The sequence below is a fragment of the Thermobia domestica genome, chromosome 9 (genome assembly GCF_964235325.1).
Source record: "Thermobia domestica chromosome 9, izTheDome1.hap1.1, whole genome shotgun sequence".
Taxonomy (NCBI): Eukaryota; Metazoa; Arthropoda; class Insecta; order Zygentoma; family Lepismatidae; genus Thermobia; species Thermobia domestica.
This window is the reverse complement of record NC_137462.1, coordinates 10,246,285-10,268,059: the sequence shown is the minus strand read 5'-3', so window position 1 is coordinate 10,268,059 and position 21,775 is coordinate 10,246,285. Positions and strand designations below refer to the sequence as shown.

The 21,775-nt window shown below is 35.6% G+C and overlaps 1 protein-coding gene across 9 annotated transcripts in view; it reads left to right on the top strand.

Moving 5' to 3' along the window:
- The window catches only part of Bre1 (E3 ubiquitin-protein ligase Bre1), a 75,153-nt gene extending 53,725 nt beyond the window's left edge, over positions 1-21,428 (top strand). For 3 of the 9 annotated variants that reach the window (XM_081770594.1, XM_081770591.1, XM_081770586.1), the window contains 5 exons: positions 443-607; positions 7,197-7,400; positions 12,178-12,370; positions 14,457-14,551; positions 16,882-21,428. In XM_081770594.1, coding sequence (XP_081626720.1) covers positions 443-607; positions 7,197-7,400; positions 12,178-12,370; positions 14,457-14,551; positions 16,882-17,163 — 939 coding nt within the window. In that variant the 3' untranslated portion in view covers positions 17,164-21,428. The remainder of the gene's footprint in view (positions 1-442; positions 608-7,196; positions 7,401-12,177; positions 12,371-14,456; positions 14,552-16,881) is intronic. The other 6 variants (XM_081770589.1, XM_081770592.1, XM_081770593.1 and 3 more) reach the window with 4 other exon arrangements.
- The last annotated feature ends 347 nt before the right edge of the window (positions 21,429-21,775 follow it).

Here is a 21,775-nt window from a genome sequence, read left to right as displayed (position 1 = left end):
TGGCTGAAAAGGAACATTGAAGTTCAGGCAATCAAAACCTCCATTAATCAGATAGCTTTGAGATAATTATTGTGTATCTAGAGACTTGATGAATGAGGAACGAACAGTTGAAATTAATCGGCGTGGCGGCAGCTTAAACCTAACAAGTCAGCCCAGCTGAGTGAAGATCGCGGTTTAGGTATCCACAGTCCTGTGATCATTAGTTTTGTTCTTGAATATAAATATTGATGTTACACGTATATATGTAAAATCCAGCAGTTTACTCAATTCGCAAAACTTACCAGAGAATAGAAGAGTTATTAATAAAATAGTTCTATGATGGATGGTAGTGAGCAAATTTAAAAGTGTTGGCATAATTTAGAAGACATAATTAATCGTCTATAGTTTAATACTTGGCTTCTAACAAAATAACGCTGATCATGTATTTCTTTTCTGTTTCCAGGATAACAAACGCGAAGAAAGAAAAAAGCTTGCGGACGAGGACGCGATGAGAAAAATCAAACAGTTAGAGGAACAAGCGTACCAGTTGCAGAAACAAGTGGCCGCCCAGAAACAGGTAGATGGCAGTTGGGCTTCACAAGGACCTTTTAACCTCATGAGACCATTCGTAAGTTACCCCGCGAAAGCAGGAGTCATACATTAGTTGATCATTCATTGTTGTAGACATCGCTCTTCTTTTCTTACTACTTTCTGGAGGGAAGTTGTAAGTAGTTTCTGGTAGCCTTGTCTTCCTGCACCGTGCAATCACAAGATTTTTATCTTTTTTCTTTTTAAAAAAAATGCCTTGGCGTTGTATTGATACGCAGTTAGCGTTACATTGGAACGCATGTACCGTTCTACGTAATGTGTAAAATTGTTTCAGCCGCGGGCTCGGATTAAGTGACCAGTGATTTGCGTGCTACAAATTCGTAGTTAGTCGATTTTTGGAAATATTCCAGAGAGACTAAGATGCGTTATATAATTCCAAAGATTCCAATCAGTTTTTTTTAGGTCTGGCTATTACGGAATCGCTGTGGAAGAAGCAAATGTGTGTATTTATAACATGTTCACTCGTGAAAAATACTTGAACGTAATTTTGATGGGTCTTTAATTGGAATAATGTTATATTTGTGCTTACTTCTGAGAACTTAAATTTGTTTCACTTGTATGTACAGTATCTCGAGATTCTTCACACAAATGATGATTTACTTGTAATAATACGTCAGTACATGATTTTATCTGTGGAAACGATCATTTTTTAAAGATCGTTATCAGATATGGAAGGATCTATCGTGGGATACATCTTAATTTATATACAAAATTATTCAGTAAAACGGTTTCTGCCACTAATTGTAGCAAATGCCAATGTAGTATCTCGCAGGAATAGTAGAACCCATTTTTTATTACTGACAGTAATACTAAATCAGGCAGTCAGTAATTATAAGAAAGAAAGAGAAATTATGTTTTAATTTCTGTTGATGCTGAAAAACATTGAGGTTCTGATACGTTAATTGACCGCCTGAGATTAATAGTGCAAGAATTAAAGAAGCAAACGCGACATGCATTTACTTTTCAACAAGGACTTCCTGCTTTTAGCATTTTGTATGTTCATTTAATTGTAAAGCTTCCAAATGTAGCAATTATTACATTAATACTAATTAATTGAGCTGGTTTCAAATTCAGTTTCTCATTTATGCATTCTCATTACTTTTCTTTCATTTCTTGTAAATGTAAAAAACAGATTATTTACGTGGTACTTTGTGTCATAGAAAACTTTGAGTTAATGGAATGAAAACTGAAATAGTAGAAATCTTCGGGATCCGTGGAGTAGAGAAGCACTGAAATTGTTTTTCTCTTTTATATACGTATATACAGGGTGTTTCAAAAGAACACCGACAACATTTGGGAGGCATTTCCTCACACCAAGAGAAGACAAAAAGTATAGACCAACCTGGGTGCAGAAGTCCGTCATTTCGGAGCTATAGGCTGCCGAAAACATGAAAAAATGAACTTTGAAGGTCCATAGCTCCAATACTACGGGACCTACCGTAGGTTGGTCAAGAGTTCACTTAGGAACTAGTATGTGCCCTATCGAAATATCCATGTTTCAGAATCCTGTACTAATTCCGCAATTTTTAAGAGGCAGTTGATGAGTACTTCAAATTATATACCCGTAGCCAAACAACTCCCTGCATAAAAATTGTTGTGTGAGTACCACAGGATTCTGAAACATGTATTTTTGGATAGCACATATATTAGTTCCTAAGTTAAGTCTTGACCCGACAACGGTAGGTCCCATAGTTTTGGAGCTATGGATCTTTAAACTTCATTTTTTCATGTTTTCGGCAATCTATAACTCCGAAATGACAGATTTTTGCACCCAGGTTAGTCTATACTTTTTGTCGAGTCACATCCCAAACGTTGTTGGTATTTGAAACACTCTGTATAAAATACATACTTTGCATTTCTGTGGGTATTCTATGGCACGCATCTCGTGGAATTTTGTACATGCATTTGGCTATTTTATTCCTTGTTTGTATTTGGTTGTCCTTTAATGTGATTGATCTTGCACACTTGTATTTACTTTCCATGTATTGAGATTAGCCAGGGGTACTTATTACTTTGGTCTCATGAGGTATAGTAGTAGTTTCACTTGTATTTGTAAAATATAGATTTAAGTTTTGTCAATGCATGGTAGAGAGAGATATGTCGGCCTTTGATGACAGTGTATTCGTATTGTTTTCAGTCTTCATTCAATAATTCAAATCCGAAATTAATTAGAAAAGTCTCAGTACATGACACAAAGTATGTTTGGTCTTTAAATTTAACTAACAGGATAAAATTGTCTAGTTTTACATGCACTTTTCAACTTCTCTTTGATTATCTAGGAAAATTTAGTTACTGCATTAAAATAATTGCTTCAAAGACAGGAGCATCGAAAAAGAATTATAACTATAAAAACTCAAAAATGGACACAACATCCAAATGTATCTTTTGTTAAAATGTAGCAGAAGAACGTAGATGGCGTGCGCAACCTGATTCGGAAGCCGTGATGCCATTCTTTGAGGGTCAGTTGGTAACGATGTGCAACGCGCAGTAGAAAACTCAAAATTCATGGAATCGGATGTAGCAGTGTAACGCTAAGTAACGAATGTTTTATCTTAGAAAAATAGCTTAAGATAGTAAAGCGATGAATCATTGGATGAAACAGTTCTAAGAAACGGAATTATTGTGAATCGGAAACATTCTGATAGATGAGCACGTCAAAGAAGAAAAAGAAAAGGTTGAACGGATTCGGCACCCTTATGTACGAAGTCTTTTAAAAGTCTTTTGTCAGGAGTTTGAGTAGGAATTCCAAGGAGTATTATTCAAAGTTCCTGTTTAAACTTTCGCGCCTACCAGATTTTCCTGAAACATGATTTTAAACCCAAAGGTAGACCCTGCCATTATAATGCTGAACGAGAATTATAATTGAAGCTTCTTTACATGTTATTTGTTTTTTAAATGGAACAATACTTCATGTGAATGAATTTGCTGGATTTGTCAATTAGAGCAACCCTCTGCAATGTACGAGTACTCTCGTGGTTCATTAAAATGACTAAATTGGTTTTAGCTGATCCTGTTGTTGATCGTTTGCAGCACTACTGGAAACACTTCCTGAGCATGCTTCAACTTTGGTTTTTCATAATCAAGGTGTCTATCGGTCATGAAAGTCAAGAAATTTAGGTTTTGGGTCACGATATTTATTATTAATTTTTTTTTTTATTTTTTTTATTTTTTTTATTATTTATTTATTTTTTTTTTTATCTGTACAAATATACGTATAGACTGGAAAATTTTGTTCCACAAAACATCCAAATTCACCACCAAAGATGTCTATGGTCGGCTTTAGGCGCTACAAAATCGCATGCATGAAAATTCGGCCTAGTTCGCATCCAACGTCGCTCTTGAGAATGTTCCAAAATTTTATGGTTTGATAAAGAATTTCATTTTGGAATTTTAGTAGACATCCTGATAATGCAAGTATGTGTAGACAGATGGAACTGAGATTATTTTCTCCTCAGTTTCATGCAATCATGCCCGAAACTTTGATTCAACGTCTCTATTAGAATTTGTACTCCCAATTCTGTGCTCCTTCTTACCTTGCTGAACTTCTTTTTGTGTAAATATTTAAGAACATCATATATAATTAAAAGATTCGGGGAATGCTACACTATGAATGTGGATTGTATCGCAAATTGCAACGGTAACTCCAACCTACTTAAGCAAGAAGCACGGGGGAGAGTCTCAATGATAAAGCACTTACCTTTGGTGCATGGGGTCTCTAGTTCGATCCCGTCCAAGTAAGTTTGTGGTGGACGACGTTGTGTCCGTGGGTTTTCTCGAGGTACTGCCCGTTTCCTGCCATATTCCCATCATTCACTTGCCTTAATCATCATCTCCTTTAGCCTAAAGGGTATAAAATGGGACGTTAAACTGAAACATTTCATATATTTTTTTTTTCCAACATAATAAGACGTGGTAGGAAATATAACATAGCCTTTACTCCTACCAAGCGGCAATTGGAGTACATCCGAAACATGCTAAACTGCGTCCATAATTTCATACATTCTTAACAGGAGAATAGTTTGGATACATTTAGCCGTTTTTGAGTTACAAGACTGTATAATTCTGACATTATTTTTCGATGATCTTGTATTACAATAAATTGTTGGTAAGATGGATTGTGTGAGACACTTATTATTGTTAACGTAGCCATTTGAAACCTGTATCATTAGAATTGGTTTATATAATAAATTAAAACAATATTTAATATAATCGTCATACTATTTATATCAAACCAAGTTTTATTATAGTATATGAGATGTGTTTCAGTCAATTATTCATTCTCCAAGTTTTTAGTGCCTTCTGGGATCGCAGTGTTTCCCTAATAAAGCATTGTCACAGTTTTTTTTATGGCTCGTAAAATGGGTTGTCATGTACCGTGCTGAAGATAGGTATTCCCGTTTCCTTTCATCGTTCTAGCAATTGTCTCGTAGCAACTCCTAGCATTTATTATTGTGTGCTTTAAACTATAAGGTCATCAACTCAACATTTCATTTTCCTTCCATGCCACCGAGAAATATTCTGTGAATAAAGAACCGATATATACGTTTTCAGTGTCACTCGGCTACCATTCGGAAGTCATATATTTTAGTGTATAGGGTCCGCCAGAAAAATGTATACATTGTTAAAAGAAAAAATATATATATATTTCTCAGTTACATTTAATTATTGTTCAAATATGTGTTACAGACCTTCAAGTAAGAATATGTTTACGTTAGATGTTCAAAATGTTGGTCGTTGGCGGCCAAACACCTAACGGTCACTGCAGCTACAGCCATCAGTGTATCAATGGAGACCGATGCACATGCCTCTGTAATCTTCTGGTGAAGGTTCTTGAGCGTGCGCGGCTTACTTCGATACACTTCATCTTTCACAGTTCAGTACCAAACTCCCGTGTCCACTGACGCAGCACTTCTATGGTATTAATATGGATAAAACACTTCAAAATGTACTTGCACTGCTCGAACGTCAAGCGTGCTTCTGCCATTTTCTTATCTCACTAACCGTGCTGACAGTACCGACATCTGTTGAGCGAGAAACCGTACAACAACATAATATTAACTGAAAACAATTGACAATGCCGACATGTGTTGGGCGAGAAACTATACTTAACATACTTAAATTTCAGAACATTTGTCAATGCCAGTATTCTGATATAGAATGACAAACATTGTATACATATTTCTGGCGGACTCTGTATTTTTCTGTAATTAGTGTTGATATAAGTTTTGCAATACAGTGGTGTCACATTATTTTCAAGACAGATTGTCTAATACATATGACCAGGCTATTTTCAGCAAAGTATTGTCATCCTGTAGGCATTACGAGTGATAAAGGCCTAGACAGGTGACAAAAATCAGGTTGTGAATTTTAAAAGTATCCGCCTAATGTTTGTTATCCACGCGGAATTACTCACAGACTCTTGCGAGAGAAAATTGATAAACCACGTAGAGCAAACGACGTTAAGGTTCATAATTTTTAATTAAATTAATTAATTCAGCATTCGTTGTCTGTGATCATGGCATTAACACAGAAATCAATATTAGACGACAAGTCTAGTGTAGGATATTATCAGAGTAGAAAATATTCAAAGGTACTTAACATTGTAGATCCCAGGAGGTAATTTAAACAGTCCTCGGAAGGGTGCACACTTGAGGCTTGTGACACTGTCAGCGAATGGCACTTTTTTTTTTTTTTTTTTTTTTTTGTTTTTTGTGCTGTTGAAGTATTACATGATGACATACTTAAGTACCTGACATACTAAAAATAATACAAAATTTATCATTTTTCTTTTGATTGGTTTTTCATGTAAGCGAAAGGAGATAATGAAATACAACTTACCACAATCATAGATAATGTTATTCAACAACAGAAAATGTGAACCTGAAGAATTTTCAGTGTTGCTAGAATAATATTTCCCTCAAAATCTAAGTTAAGACAGTGACTAGAGGTACGAACTCAATTGCATTTCATTACGTATAATGTTGTTTTGGTATCCGAAGAACTAATTTTTTTTAAATAACATTATTATTTAATTTTAATAACTGTATGTTAAAATTATTTTGTTTATATTATTTTGTAAAATTAAATACAACTGTTATTTAAAAAGTAGTTTACAGGATTCCAAAACAACATGATACGTAATGAAATGCAATTGAGTTCGTCCCTCTAGTCACTGTCTTAACTTAGATTTTGAGGGAAATATTATTCTGACAACATTGTACTTTCTATGGATGGCAACACTGAAAATTCGTCTCGTTCATATTTTCTGTTGTAGAATTACATTACCTATGATTGTGATAAGTTGCATCTCATTATCTCCTTTCACTTATGAAAAACAAGCAAAAGAACAATAGTAAATTTTGTATTATTTTTAGTATGTGAGGCTCTTAACCAAGTTGGAGTTCATGTTAAAAGTTTTAATTTGTTCCACACACCTTTTGTATTTACTAAGTTTCCGCATATCTGTCTGGTAGAATAGTAGCGTAACTAAAAAGAGAAATTTTGTATAACTTACTTTTGTTTCAGTACTACGTCCATTAATTTTGAAATATGTACATCTCAATATTATTCGTTATCAAGTACTAATTTTCTATACTAACGTAAGAAAGACTTCATTGCAGGAAGAGGAAGCTCTTCTGAATGAGATGGAAGTTACAGGTCAAGCATTCGAAGACATGCAGGAGCAGAATTCACGACTGATTCAGCAACTGCGGGAGAAAGACGACGCCAATTTTAAACTCATGTCGGAGCGGATTAAGTCAAACCAACTCCATAAGCTAGCGAGGGAAGAAAAGGAAGCCCTCAACGAACAGGTAACTCTATTAACATTACGTTTTACTATTTTACTTGGATAATTATTTCAGGGCGTTTTATTAGCAATAGGTAATATGCGTTGGGAAATCTCGTGTCAGCCATATATCTTGCGTGGGGTCCTTTGTTCGATCTCGGCTCGCGCTAAGTGACTGTGCGTGGATTTTCTCGTGGTTCTCCCGTTTCCTCCGACTTTCTTCATTCCACCGTTTCAATCATTTCTCATCATCACCGTCTCCTTTAGTCTAGTCGGCATAACATGGGATGTAAAACTGAAAGATTTCGTATTTCATTTTCTGAACTCACAGCACCATCTCTTCACCATGCTTTATGATGAAGAAGAATATAACGTTCACTTCATAGGATGATAATCCTAAGAGAGCAAACATTACATTAGATAGTCGTAAATAGGACGTTTGCTCGAGCGTTGACGATGTAACAAGTTATTATAAGTAATAGCTCCTTTCAACGCCAACTACACATAAACAAAGATTCTAAATACAACCTTAAATATGTTTACACACCAGAGATTCAGCATCATAATTTTCGAAGGATAATAGATACCACAAACAATAAGTAGGAATTATTGTCAGTACCATGCACATAAATTGATTACCACGAGGCTTGAGGATACAACATGCAAATCACAATCAATACGCACAAATGGACTTAAAATTTTAATAATTAACCATACTTACCTCTCCTAATATTAGATATTGGATATTACACTAAAATTTCGTATCGATGGTTTCTATAGAACGAAATATATGTGGATACATAAACGACAAATCACATTGTTATATGATTACGTTATGCAGCAAGATAATTGAGCTGTTACGTTCCTTGTCTGTCCGCGCCCAGTAGTGCTGCCTACCGCCAAATCTCTTTAGTTCTCGCTGTTTGCGTGAGTTTCTCGTGTTGGGTGACGTAAGAGCGGACAGAGCTGTGATTGGCTGGAGAAGCACTGGCCAAGGTCAAGCCAGTCGTCTGCATCCTCTGAGCGAAAAAAAAAAAAACGCACACGTAGAAACGTAGTCTGCTTACAAGTGACAATCCTTTTAAAATAAAAGAGAATTAAACTGCTTGAGCCGCATACAGCCAAAATAATGTCCAAATGAGTTTATGTCAAATGGCACCCGAACAGCTGATAGGTAAAGTTCTGATGAGATACGTTTATCCCAAGAACCCTGGCAACACTCAATGTTAATATTTGCGTATAACGGGCACACACTGTATAAAGTTTTGAAGTACACATGAGATACATCATAGTTCACACAAGCACTTCACTTACTGCTGCAATCACTGATATATAAGATGTTTATTCAGTTCAGAAATATGTAATATATGAATAAATGTATATATGTATTTATACTTGTTCATTATAGTTGAAATTCAAATACGCATTCACTCAAATAATAATAGTAAAATGAAGATTCAAATACACATACACTAAGATACGGCAACTAAATACGAATGAAATGAGAAAACATTTCAAATAATGAATCAGTTTCAACTTTTAAAACACTTTAACCTTTGCAATTAATTGAACATAAAAAGAAATGAATATTGAAATTATATATATATATATATATATATTTCAGTTCGGATAGTAACACTTCACTGTTCATTTATAACACACTGTTTATACTTTTACTATCTGCACACATCACACTGTCCAAATTGTCCACTATACACAATCTACACCATGCTCCAAAATAATGTTCAATCTCATAGAACATCGTCTTCGTTCATTCTCTTCCCATTGGATGAACACTCGACGATTAAATCTTCTGCTGTTATCCTCTTCCCATTGGATAGGGCTAGGTCCATCGGTGGAAGTTCTTAAAGTTCTCGAAGCTCTCAGCAGGCCATAGTCCTTTATGTTGCGTAAGACTATTTTTCAAGTATTGGGCGCCGATATGGAGATGTTTCTGGTACTATACTTTATTGCGCATAGACTTATTCAACATGATTTTTTTTAAATCAGCTGCACCTGCATTCATGTTTATTGGATGTGAATTGAATGTATGTCCTACTTATTGTTTGTGGTGTTTATTATCCTTCGAAAATTATGATGCTGAATCTTTAGTGTGTAAGCATATTTAAGGTTGTATTTAGAATTTTTGCTTATGTGTAGTTGGCGTTGAAAGGAGCTATTACTTATAATAACTTGTTACATCGTCAACGCTCGAGCAAACATCCTATTTACGACTATCTAATGTAATGTTTGCTCTCTTAGGATTATCATCCTATGAAGTGAACGTTATAAGAATTCCCTATTCTCTGTACCAAGTCCTCATGAATTTTTTGGGGGGAGATGCATGGTGGCTCGGTGGTAGAGCGCATACCTCTGGTCCGTGGGATCCCTGATTCGATCTCCGGCCGAGTAGGTTTGTGATAGACAACATCGTGTCCGTGGATTTTCTCGGGGTACTACCGTTTCCTCTCGCATTTTCATTCCACCAATTCTCCCATCTTTTGTCTTCCTGAGCCTAACAGGCATAATCGTGGGACATTAAACACAAAAGATTTAATTTCATAAATTTTGGATACCAGCCGCCCCTTCACAAAATTTGACGACCACTCATCTCAGGCTTTTGCAACTTTCCTCAGTTAGCCTCTGTATAATAAACCAGACAGTCTGAACTTGAAATTCGCAATGCAGTTATACAAAAGATCACTAAGCAATAACAGTACAAAAACTCATTCATAAAATACTTCCTTCTATGCTAGGGTCAGAAGAACTTGATCGCCCCTTGTATTTCATGCGGGGTACTGTATTGTTTGGATTGGTAACTAGAGTGTTTCCGAGTGTCGTAGTTTTGTTTATATTCTTGTTCCTTGTTTCCACGTAATTGATGTGTTTTTACGCCAAGTTTGTAACAAATGCTTCCGTTTTCGAAAAGGCTTTAACGAATGAATTTGGATTACCTTTGTAGAATTTATGGCCTATTCTTGTATATATATATTTTTTAAAATAACACGTCCAACACACTCGAAATGTAAGCTACGAGGGTAATTCAGAAAGTGATGCCTCCACTGTCATACCTTTAATTGTATTTGATAGACAGCACCGATGAAAGTGTTAGTGGAAAGCTTGCATTGTCAGCTACAAATTATGACATCACTTTTCAACATAGTCTCGTTACGGGCAACACACTTGACCCAACGCGAAACATTTTGCATGCCATTGGCGAAAAATTGTGATGGCTGCTGGTGACACCATTGCCAAACTGCTGGTTCCACCTCCGTATCACAACTGTAGCGTTGGATTTGATCTTTAAGTTTAGGGAAGAACCAAAAGTCACAGGGCGCAAGGTACGGACTATAGGCAGGATGAGGCAGAGTCTGTTAACCTCAGGCGCTACAGTGCTTCCTGAGTTGGGTGGGTTGAGCGCGGACGAGCATTGTCGTGGTGCTGAATTGCCTGTTTATCTTTGCGAGTGCGTTGCAATCTGGCCTACAGTCGCTTTAGGCCCGCAGTCGCAATCAACTCGTCCACCTAATGATGATCCTCATCAGAGGCCATCCACTTCGGTACTGATGACGGAGATTTGATGCAGCTGGAGTTTGGTCTTTCACAGTCCTTGCCCACTTATGCATAGTGCCGACGTCAACACAGGCATCCCTGTAAACCGCAGTCAGAAATTCAATCATAGCTCTCTGTTTCAACCGGACGTCACTACTGGATGCCACGGATTGCTCCATTACTCTGGAACGAGAAGAGATAGGCAGGTGAAACAACTGACTATAGCTTAAACATAACAATATGAATGATAAACAGTTCAGAATGTTTGCAGTACTATTGGCCAAGTAGTGGGCTTGGAGGCATTACTTTCAGAATCACTCACGTATTTATGTAGAAGTTCACAGGTTATATCATGTAGAATAATATTACTTTGAAAAAATGTTAAGGAAGTTTCTAAAATACGTATAATTAAGCAGGAAGTCCACGTTTCATATAGCCTTGCTGCTGAAAGGGACGCTAAACACAAAATCAATTCAAATATTAACAAACATGTTCACCATCGACCCATATTGTTTTGGGTTTGCTCTTTAGTGGTTGCGTCAAATATTTTTCGGTGTTGACCCAACGTTGTGAGGACAAGGGTACTAAATAAATAAGAAGTGTTGTAGTGTTGATAAAGGAAGTCAGAAAATTGCATTAAGAGTTGAAGTACAGACTCCTACGCATCCTGTGATGAATATCCGCGCTAACCTCTTTATAAATCGTAGCGCATTTCATTTGCGAAAGATAGTGAAGTAAAGAACGAAGTGTGTCCCTCAAATATTACTTCCGTTGTATTTCATTTCCTGTTTTAACTTCCTACGCTTATTACCGTATATACTCGAATCTAAGATGTACCCACATTTCTAAACTTCAAAGTTGTGCCAATTCTTATATTCAGTTCTAAGACGGAGCTCCTCGTGGCTAAGCGGTTAGCGTACGCGCCTTTGGCGTGGGAGACCCGGGTTCGATTCCCGGCGGGAGCTCATGTGGTTCGCATTCCACGTTAATCAGTAGGTCCACGTCTCATATAGCCTGGCTGCTGAAAGGGACGCTAAACTAAAAGTCAACTCAACTCAGTTCTAAGACATTCCCTGGATATTTCATGAAACGTTTTGTTTGAGATTCCAAGATGCACCCTCCATTTTATGCCTGGAATTTCGGCAGAAAAAGTACGCCTTAGATTCAAGTATATACGGTATATCAGAAAATTTGTAGAGTAAATAAAGTAGCTAATTGTATTGTAACAAACTTAACCTTGTGTTTTGAAGGTGAATACTTTGACTGCGCAGGTTGATGCCCAGAATCAAGTAGTGAGAAAACTAGAAGAGAAGGAGCGTATACTACAGAATTCTCTAGCAACAGTGGAAAAGGAGCTTGCTCTTCGGCAGCAGGCAATGGAAATGCACAAGCGAAAAGCAATAGAAAGTGCTCAGTCGGCGGCTGATCTCAAACTACATTTAGGTAAATATAAAAAAAGATGGAACATATTTATGATTCAGAATGTTTTAAATTGTTAAGTTACCTATAGTTTTAAATACAGATCATAGGTGATACATATTTTAAATTTTCTTTTCTCATAGGTACTCTAAAGTTGATTACCTCGCTATTAGTATGGGGCCGAAGTGGCTCAATGGTAGAGCGTTCATCTCTGGTGCATGGGGTCCTTGGTTCGATCCCAGCTTGCGCCAAGTGAGCTTTGTGGTGGACAAACAATGGTTGTGGGTTTTCTTGGGTTTCTCCCGTTTCTTCCCACTTTCTTCATTCCACCATTTCATTCATTTCTCATCACCACCACCTCCTTTATCCTAGCCGGCAAAACTGTGGGACGTAAAACTTAAAGATTTCATTTCATTTCCTATTATTAGTACCAATATTTCAAACGGCAACAATTTTAAAATAAATTGGGAGTAACATCAGATTTCCAATTTATTGAAGTACAATAAATTAATAAGACTAAAGAATCATTAAATATATATAATTCAAATTTACCTTGTAATCTTACTATTATTATAGCAGTAGTCCTTTGATAGAATGTATTACTGACAACGAAGAACTTTTATAAGAACTTTTCAGTGAAATAGAAAACTCAATTCACTTCGTTATAAGCTGATGATGCACAATTATAAGGTAACATAACGCCATATTGAAGCGACGAAATTTGTTTGTTAATATAATTGACAAGTACCTTTAGAATTTTGTTGTAATATCAATTAAAAGAAAAAAATGGTATGAATACCATCTAGTAGAACAAAAACTGCATGTTCGTACTTTGAGCACTGACCTTGAGATTGAAGGGTGTGTGTATTATTCAGGAAGTGGATTAGTAGCACAATGGTTAGTGCATCGGCATGATAAGGCTGATACTTAGCTTCTTTTCGAGGCAGAGTCCCGCACGTTTTCACTCTTTGAATAAATATCAGTAAACTCTAGTAGATAGTTAAAAGGATCACGCACTTCAGGTTTCAATTTCGTCCGGTAGATGTCGACCACTGGAAAATGTTTGCTGCCATCTAACGGCGCAATGTGTAACTTCTGGCATTCTAAAATTATACACTTCTGTTTAATAATAGAAAATTGGATATGGATAGCTATCCTTAAAGTCACCGTTACTCCGTGAAGAAGTTACCAAATTGACTCCATTAACGAGCTCAGTCGAGATAAAAGCTACATATCCTTTTATCATAGGCAACCAACAATGCTCTACTGCGGTTGAGGTTGCATAAAGGCTAGGGAATGTTACAGATTTTAAACCAGAATATGGATAGCCACCTTAAAAGTCACCATTACCAGTGAAGTTGTTAACGGATTGACTCCATTAACAAGCTGGGCCGACATAATAGCTCCAGCTTTCAATTGCAAAAAAAAATCGATTTCGTTCAAAAGTTCTCGTGTGGAGTAACGGGCAAACGTTAAGTCACCACTTTCCGTTAAGCTACTAACGGATTGACTCCATTAATGAAAAACTCGTCCGATATACTCTGGCTATCTATTGAAGAAAGAGAAGTCAAAAATTCGCTTTAATTCTAGTTACCATGTGGTCTAACGGACGGACGTAAGTTACTATTACTTCTTAAAATGTTAACGAACTTGGCCGAGATAATTATTCAAGCTATTGCAAAAAGCAATTTAAATATTCGCATCCATTCGAGTTATCGTGTGAAGAAACGGACGTGTGAACCTAATAAATTTCATAATTAACCTGTTATTCACTAAATATTCTTTTTTTAAGTAATGGGGGCCACGGTGGCTCAGTGGTAGAGTGTTCACCTCTGGTGCTTGGGGTCCCGGGTTCGATCCCAGCCTCCGCCTGAACTTTGTGGTGGACAAACACCGTGTGCGTGGGTTTTCTCGGGGTTCTCCCGTTTCCTCCCACTTTCTTCATTCCACCATTTCATTCATCACTCATCATCACCGTCTCCTTTAGCCTCACCGGCATAACCGTGGGACGTAAAACTCAAAGATTTCATTTCATTTTTTTTTAAGTAATGTTTTGAACATTTAATATATGTTCATTTGTAATACGTTTGTTTCTCTTTGTATCCTTTAGAAAAGTACCATGCGCAAATGAAAGAAGCCCAACAAGTTGTGGCAGAGAAGACTAGTGCTTTGGAAGCAGAAGCTTACAAAACAAAAAGACTGCAGGTGAGAAAGTGTAGTTGTATTGACGATATGTGGTTATGTTAGTTGTAATAATTATGGTGTTATATAATTACTGTATCGGTGTTTTTGTTTGTTTAAACTGGCATTAGAAGAAAAAATGGTCGCAACTATAATGAAGCTCCTTTTTCGTTATGTATTATTATTGAATAAATGGCCAGAAGTTTACACATTATTATGCTTCACAATAGCAGTAGATCTCTAGTGCTTGGGGACCCGGGTTCGATCCCAGCCCCCGCCAAGTGAACTTTGTGGTGGACAAACACCGTGTGCGTGGGTTTCCTCGGGGTTCTCCCGTTTCCTCCCACGCTTCATTCCACCATTTCATTCATTATTCATCATCACCGTCTCCTTTAACCTAACTGGCATAACCGTGGGACGTAAAACTCAGATTTCATTTCATTGTATTATTTATTATTATTATTATTATTATTATTATTATTATTATTATTATTATTATTATTATTATTATTATTATGAAGCGTATATAAGGAAAAGGGTAAGTACATTTGTTAAATCTTTCGCAGAAATAGTAGAGGTTTAAGAATTTCAGCTTTATCCCACGTATAATTTTTTCTTTTTCTTTTCAACTTTGTGTAAAACCAATGAGAAATCTTAGAAAAAAAGTGATGAAGACGATCTTAGAAAATGAGAAGGAACTGGTTTGGACACTGTTCGAGAATGTTATATTTTGAAGAGCATAGTGGTGAAACTAAAACAAGGGAAAAAGGAAGATAATGAAACGGATTATGCTAAATGTGCCAGGAATCCAAGCGTGCTGATGCGATGCTTATCATAATTTATGCTGATATCCCGAGTCTTGATTTCTTTCACTGCATCTGCATGATTAATTCTTCATAGACCTATGCAAATAAAATAATATGCTGTATGTACCTTAGTCAATTTACAGTATTTATTTCTACTACGAGTTAATAGATGCAAAACTTGCAGTGAACAGAAAAAATATTGTACGCGCGTTAACTTTATTTTTCCTATAGTCATGGAGAGTTTTCTGTACACATTACCGAATAACTGCTCAACTTTCAACAAGAACTTTAACATGAGAAACTATATTAAATATATCAGTACCACTTTGACGTAAGGCAGATTGTTGCAGATCCTTTCAACTTTTACCAGCAGCTTGATAAGTCTTTATCCTACACTCTTCTTCCAGTTGAATGCCATATTTCTCTTTTACAACCCCTTCTCGTTTCAGATTTTCCGTGTAATTCTCAATTAAGGCATCTACATCTGTTCTGTGTATCAGTTTGCACGTCACTATTTTCCTGACAGCGTTGTTCTATTGTGTGTATATGTGTCTTACCTCTCAATGGATGTCTAAAAACTTTCTAAATGCTGCAATCTGGAACTTGAATTTTTCCGCTAAAATTCTTATTTTGGTTTTCGTTGTCTGTGTAACACAGTTTCCACCTAATGAAGGGAATTTAACACGTCTTTAGCCCCTATATTCAAGGGACCGTGAAATATTTCCTTTTAATAAGGAGTCCGTTGAAGGCAGGTTTTACTGTATATCCTTCTGAACCAGAAGGAAAACAAACTGGTAACACTATCTTTGGCATATTGGTATATTTAGTTGGCTAAGCTGTATTAGGCAAGTGTGCTAGATTCTGCTTTTTGGTAGAAAATCACGATATATTACATACAGGGTGTTTCATAAAGGAATGACCTGATTTTAAAAGTCCATATATATTGATAAAAACATACTACAAAAATGAGATTAATTGCAAAATACCCAACAAAATATTCAAGTTTTAGCTATGCTATTACAAATGCTCTGTGTATCCACCAGCAGCAGCACGAACATCATCTAGACGATAGCTAAATTCAAACGTTTGCCGAATTGTTTTGACCATTTCATCGGAAGTGCAAGGCCGACCTGAACTTTTATCTTTACACAAGCATCCTGTCTCTTCAAATTGGCGATAACAATGACAAATGTTTTTGGGTGCTAGCGGATCAATGCCAAAATGCCGACGAAAAGCACTGTGGACCGAAATCACTTACTCAGTCTTTGCAAACTGCAGTACATAAAACGCCTTCTGATGACCGACTGATTGCAAACTGAGAAGATGCATTGACTGGTATCTAACGGCTATTTTCTGTAACTCTAGGAAACGCCCATTCAAACAACACTCACTTCCTTGCAGGCACGTCCCATGTTCCGTAATTACTACCGTCCAAGATCAGGTCATTCTTTTTGAAATGCGATGTGTGTGTATATAATATTGTTAAATATGTTTGCTTTATTATTATTATTATTATTATTATTATTATTATTATTATTATTATTATAGGAGGAAATAGCGCAACTACGTAGAAAAGTGGAGCGAATGAAGAAGATCGAAATGGCGGGAACGGCAGATGAAGTAATGATGGAAGAAATCCGCGAGTATAAGGAAATCTTAACCTGCCCGTCGTGCAAAGTGAAACGAAAAGATGCTGTGCTGAGTAAGTGCTTCCACGTATTCTGTTATGACTGTCTCCGAACTCGTTACGAAACCCGTCAGAGAAAGTGTCCGAAATGCAACGCCGCATTTGGTGCCAACGATTACCATCGATTGTATCTTTCGACTTAAGCTTCTGACGTCAATCAATCAATCGTTCGTTCGTTCTGTTGAAATCTAGTGTTGTTAATGAAAACTTAAGATAATTCATGTTAAAGGGGAATAAAGACTTATTAAAAGAAAAGGAAAGAAACAAAAAATTCCCTCCGAAAGTTATTTAATTGCATTAGAGTTATAATTAAAGGGAGATGCACTTTGTAAGCAATTCTTTGTGTAATTATGATATTTTGCAAAAACTGTCTCTCGTTTTAAATTATGTATATAACTTTAATTTACACGATGATCTTCGTCTTAATATTGTCAAAAAGTTTTTATATATAAAAAGAAAGGAATTTTGCACTTCTTTATTTTTAGGTAACATTGTTTCAAATGTGTTTATCAATATTATGCATTTCATGTAACGAATGTTACATAAGCAAGCATTTTTTCCAAACCATGTTTCGATATGGTTAATTTTATTTGAGCATATGTTGTGCTGTTCTTTTTTCTCATTCCTCAACTGGGATATTCCCCTATGTAAAGAAAAAAAAATTCTGCTACGTTTGTTTTTCAAAGCTGTACTGAATTTTTGTGATGATAATGTATGTGAAAGAAAGATTGGCTTTGAGTGGCTGCTGTTTGAGTGTGTGTCATTGCTTGATATATAAAAAAAAATCAAATGTTGGCAGAACTGATCAGTATCTGATTTGGGGGTAAAGGGGATAAAACATAAAATGCTTAAACCATCTTGGCTCCACAAAGATGACATTGTTGATAAATATTATTGGCTGGACACAAGAATTTTTGTTTTAATTACCTAAGCGTGGCATGGTGGAATATTAACTTATCTTTCTGAAATATAGAATATTGGACGCAAAGTTATGAAACTAGTCGTTTTTGAACCAGTGTATGAATATTCTTTCTTGAAATATAAGCTTTTGTTTGTTCCAAATTTTGTTTTTAAATATGCAATTAAGTTATATTTTGCTGCTTATATTTTTAGGATGATAAAATATAAACTGTATTATTCCATTTGTACGATGCACTTCGACAAACCTTGTTGATACTTCGAGGTCTCGTTCAAGCAAATGCATTGTAGTTGTTAATACAGAAGATTTCTGTCATAAATGTTCAAACTAGGTCTCGCTTTACAGATCTAATTTGATCTGTATTTAAACCAACAGAAGCAGATTAAGGTATTATCCAGAGAAAAGTGACTTCAATACTGATTTTAATGTTATAATTTTTTCCCCTTAAATCTGCAACCCTGTGTTGCGTAGTATTTCAGTGAGGAGAAGTTTACGCCGACTGATTTATTTATGTGAGCGAAAAATTGGACTACGATAATCGAGATCCGTGAATTTAGCAGGGACATGTTGATATTTTAGATCACTTTTCAATTAAATACTATTCTGAGATAACTCGAAACTCAAGGACCAAAGATTTTTTTTTTAAATCTTATTTTCCTATATGGGAATTAAAATTCTTTGTTAAATACGGAATTAAGTGGATAATTAATTGGTTTGGAAAACTTAATAGTTAGATATACCACCACGCCAATGTGATTCGCTTCCCGTTCACAAGATGGGAGATTCTCTACCTCTTCCCTAAGGATTTAATTTGTCTCTCAGAATGTTAATATTAATTAATCGAGTGAAAATCGATAGATTCAGATCTCTTCAAAATTCTAGAACAAAAGAATTACATTAATTTGCGCGATTGTGCTCTCCCCTATAACCTAATTATCTCAGAATATAACCTCTATACATACATATATACTTAATAAAACTTATAAGTTTGTAGAGGCAAGAAAGTGGACTCTGTAAAATTTCCTTTACATATGATGGCAGTATTAATAGTTCCTTCTAATAACTCCAAAAATAATGGTCGCACATATGAAAGATAGGGGGGTGAAAGGTGACTTCGTTTTTTTAACTGTTACTATTACGAATGCTTTTTGGAGTACCTGACCATGCTGCACAGATAAGACTGATAGCATTTCCGAGTTCTGGTACACGTAACAATATTTGCAGCGCCAAATATAAGACTGTTTTAGTAAATGCTTATTACTCTTTATCCCAGAAGCTAACTCCATTATTTAAAGTGACCTCGTGAAATCTTTGTTGTGTTGTCAACGAGTTTTGTGTTTGATGATGAATTTTTGTGGAGCAGGTTAAATAGGTGCCGTCATGAACTGTTAATTAGTGTCCGTGTACTTCGGTGTAATTGGTTTCTCTCTCTCCTTTTCTGGACCAATTTGCTGTGCAGGTTTCTTGCATTAAATAAGCACTGTATTCTACGGAACACACAATTATTCATTAAATTTGAACAAGATGCACAGAATTATTAATTGTCAAAAAAGAGTTTAGTGGTGAACATGTTTTTTAAATGTTTATTGTGCAAAAGCAGATATTTGATATATTTAATTTGTATTGCATTCAACGTGCTTCATACTGGAAATTATAAGTACATAGGATACAGCAGATACGTCTTGTGGTAATATCAAATAAATAATGGGAATTATAAGTACATGTTCCACGTTGTCATCCAAATTATAAATTGTACATATTAATGGCCGAAGATGCATTGACCTTTTATGAAATAAAACTGTAAAATTGTTAATAGGTGCGACGACTGCTAATATATATATATTTTTTCTGACTCCAATATAAATTGTGTAAATGTGATTCATTATCGGTTGTCTTATTCGTTAATATACTTAAAACTGAGATCTTTGTGGAGCAAATGTTTCAAAGTAGAAACCCAAATTTTCTTATCAATAATAATAATAATTAATGTTTTTCCAAGGTTGTGAAAAATTGACTGTTACATCTCCATCTTTGTGTTTCTTTTTTTTTTTTTCCTTTCCTTTCTTCCAGTCTTGTTTTTCTTGAATAGTAAATCATCATCATCAGGTATGTTAATGAAACACACACACACACATACAGGGTGTCCTAGGAAGAAGGGGCAATATTTTGGGAAAACGTAGTATATGTGATTCTAAGCAAAAAAAAGTTCATGTGAACATTGATCCTAATCTCAACGATTTGAGAGCTACAGGTTGTGAACCATTTTTGACGTCATGTTGCTTATTACTCACCTTGTATTCAATCTACAGAGGTGACACATACCGAATTTAAACGGTGATGGAATGACCTTTGCAACGGTATGCAATATGTGACAGTCGTGTCTTTGGAAGGGAAGTTACTGAGGGAAATTTGGGAATCAGTGTTGCCATCCAATTCCCTTATACAATCTTAACTTTCCTTCAATAAACTCCTTTTGAAAGACTCCACTGCCACATATTGCATACCGTTGAAAAGGTCATTCCATCAACTTTCTAATCCGTTATGTCCCACCTCTGTAGAATAGTTGCAGGGTGAACAACACGCAACATAAAGTCAAAAATGGTTCACAACCTGTTGCTCTCAAACCGTTGAGATTAGGATCAGTGTTCATATGAACTTTTTTTTGCTTAGAATCACACATAGTACGATTTCCCAAAATATTGCCCTTCTTCCGGGCACACTTCATTTGCACTAAATGTTAAACAGTATTATTCTTACCAACATACTTTCGTGTGCCATTCGTTAATTATGAAAAAATAGAAATAAGAAAAAAAAAATCCAGTGGTTGAGCAAATTTCGTTCATTACATATAAAAAAGTTATATGTATTTTTTTTAACCTGTGAATTCTTGAATAATTTATTTTTTAAATAATTTGAAAAAATGTTTATTGTTTCTGCATATTTTGTGTAGAGTATTATTTTTTCTGTAACAGTAGAGTGCAATTGTTATCTAAAGAGTTCACGCTAATAAACAATTCTGTTTACTTGAAACGTTAAAGATTAAATGTGTTGTATATAAATATATATATATATAGTTGAGTATCCCATTTCTTATTTATTGAAAAATTTGTGTTGGACTGATGGTTTACTATTTACTCATTCATAGCTGTGATGTTAGTCGCAGGTTCCAGACTATATATGTATCAATATCTATATATAATATGGGTTTAGAACAGAGGTGCTCAAAAATACGATGGTTTATTTTCGTACTGTTTGTAAATCCAGAATTGACGAAAGAAATCTTGTATTATATTCGACACTTGTCAGTAAAATTTTTGGAGCATTTAACATTTTACCTATTTGGCATTCTGTTGAGGGGATGTATTCTGTAATCACCATTCAGTGTTGTAGATCGTAGAGATCTTAAACGAAAGCTGCGCTGTATCAAGTTTCAAAATTATTGTGGACATGAAGGAGAATCAAAATAAATTTGTGCTCCTGAAAATAACATTTTTATGTTATGCTTTGTAATCAAAAGAATTCCCTGAAATCTGGTATTATATTGATTAACAATTTGAAGAAGTGTGTTTGAGGATGCCTTGCATTGGGAGGAAGTTGTCTAGAATATATTTAGATGAATTGCCAACTCCGATTTCACCCAAATTCGACCGTGTAGTTCGAACCCGGAAATTTGGTACCTAAGCGAGGACATTTACAGCTCACCTAAGCACTTAATATTTTAAAGTCCCACTTTCAAAATGCTGTAAGAAAAAGAACCACTCGTCAGAATGATTTCAAATTTGAACCGAATACTTGGAGAAGGGGCAAACAGTATGCCATAACAAAGAAGTTCCAAA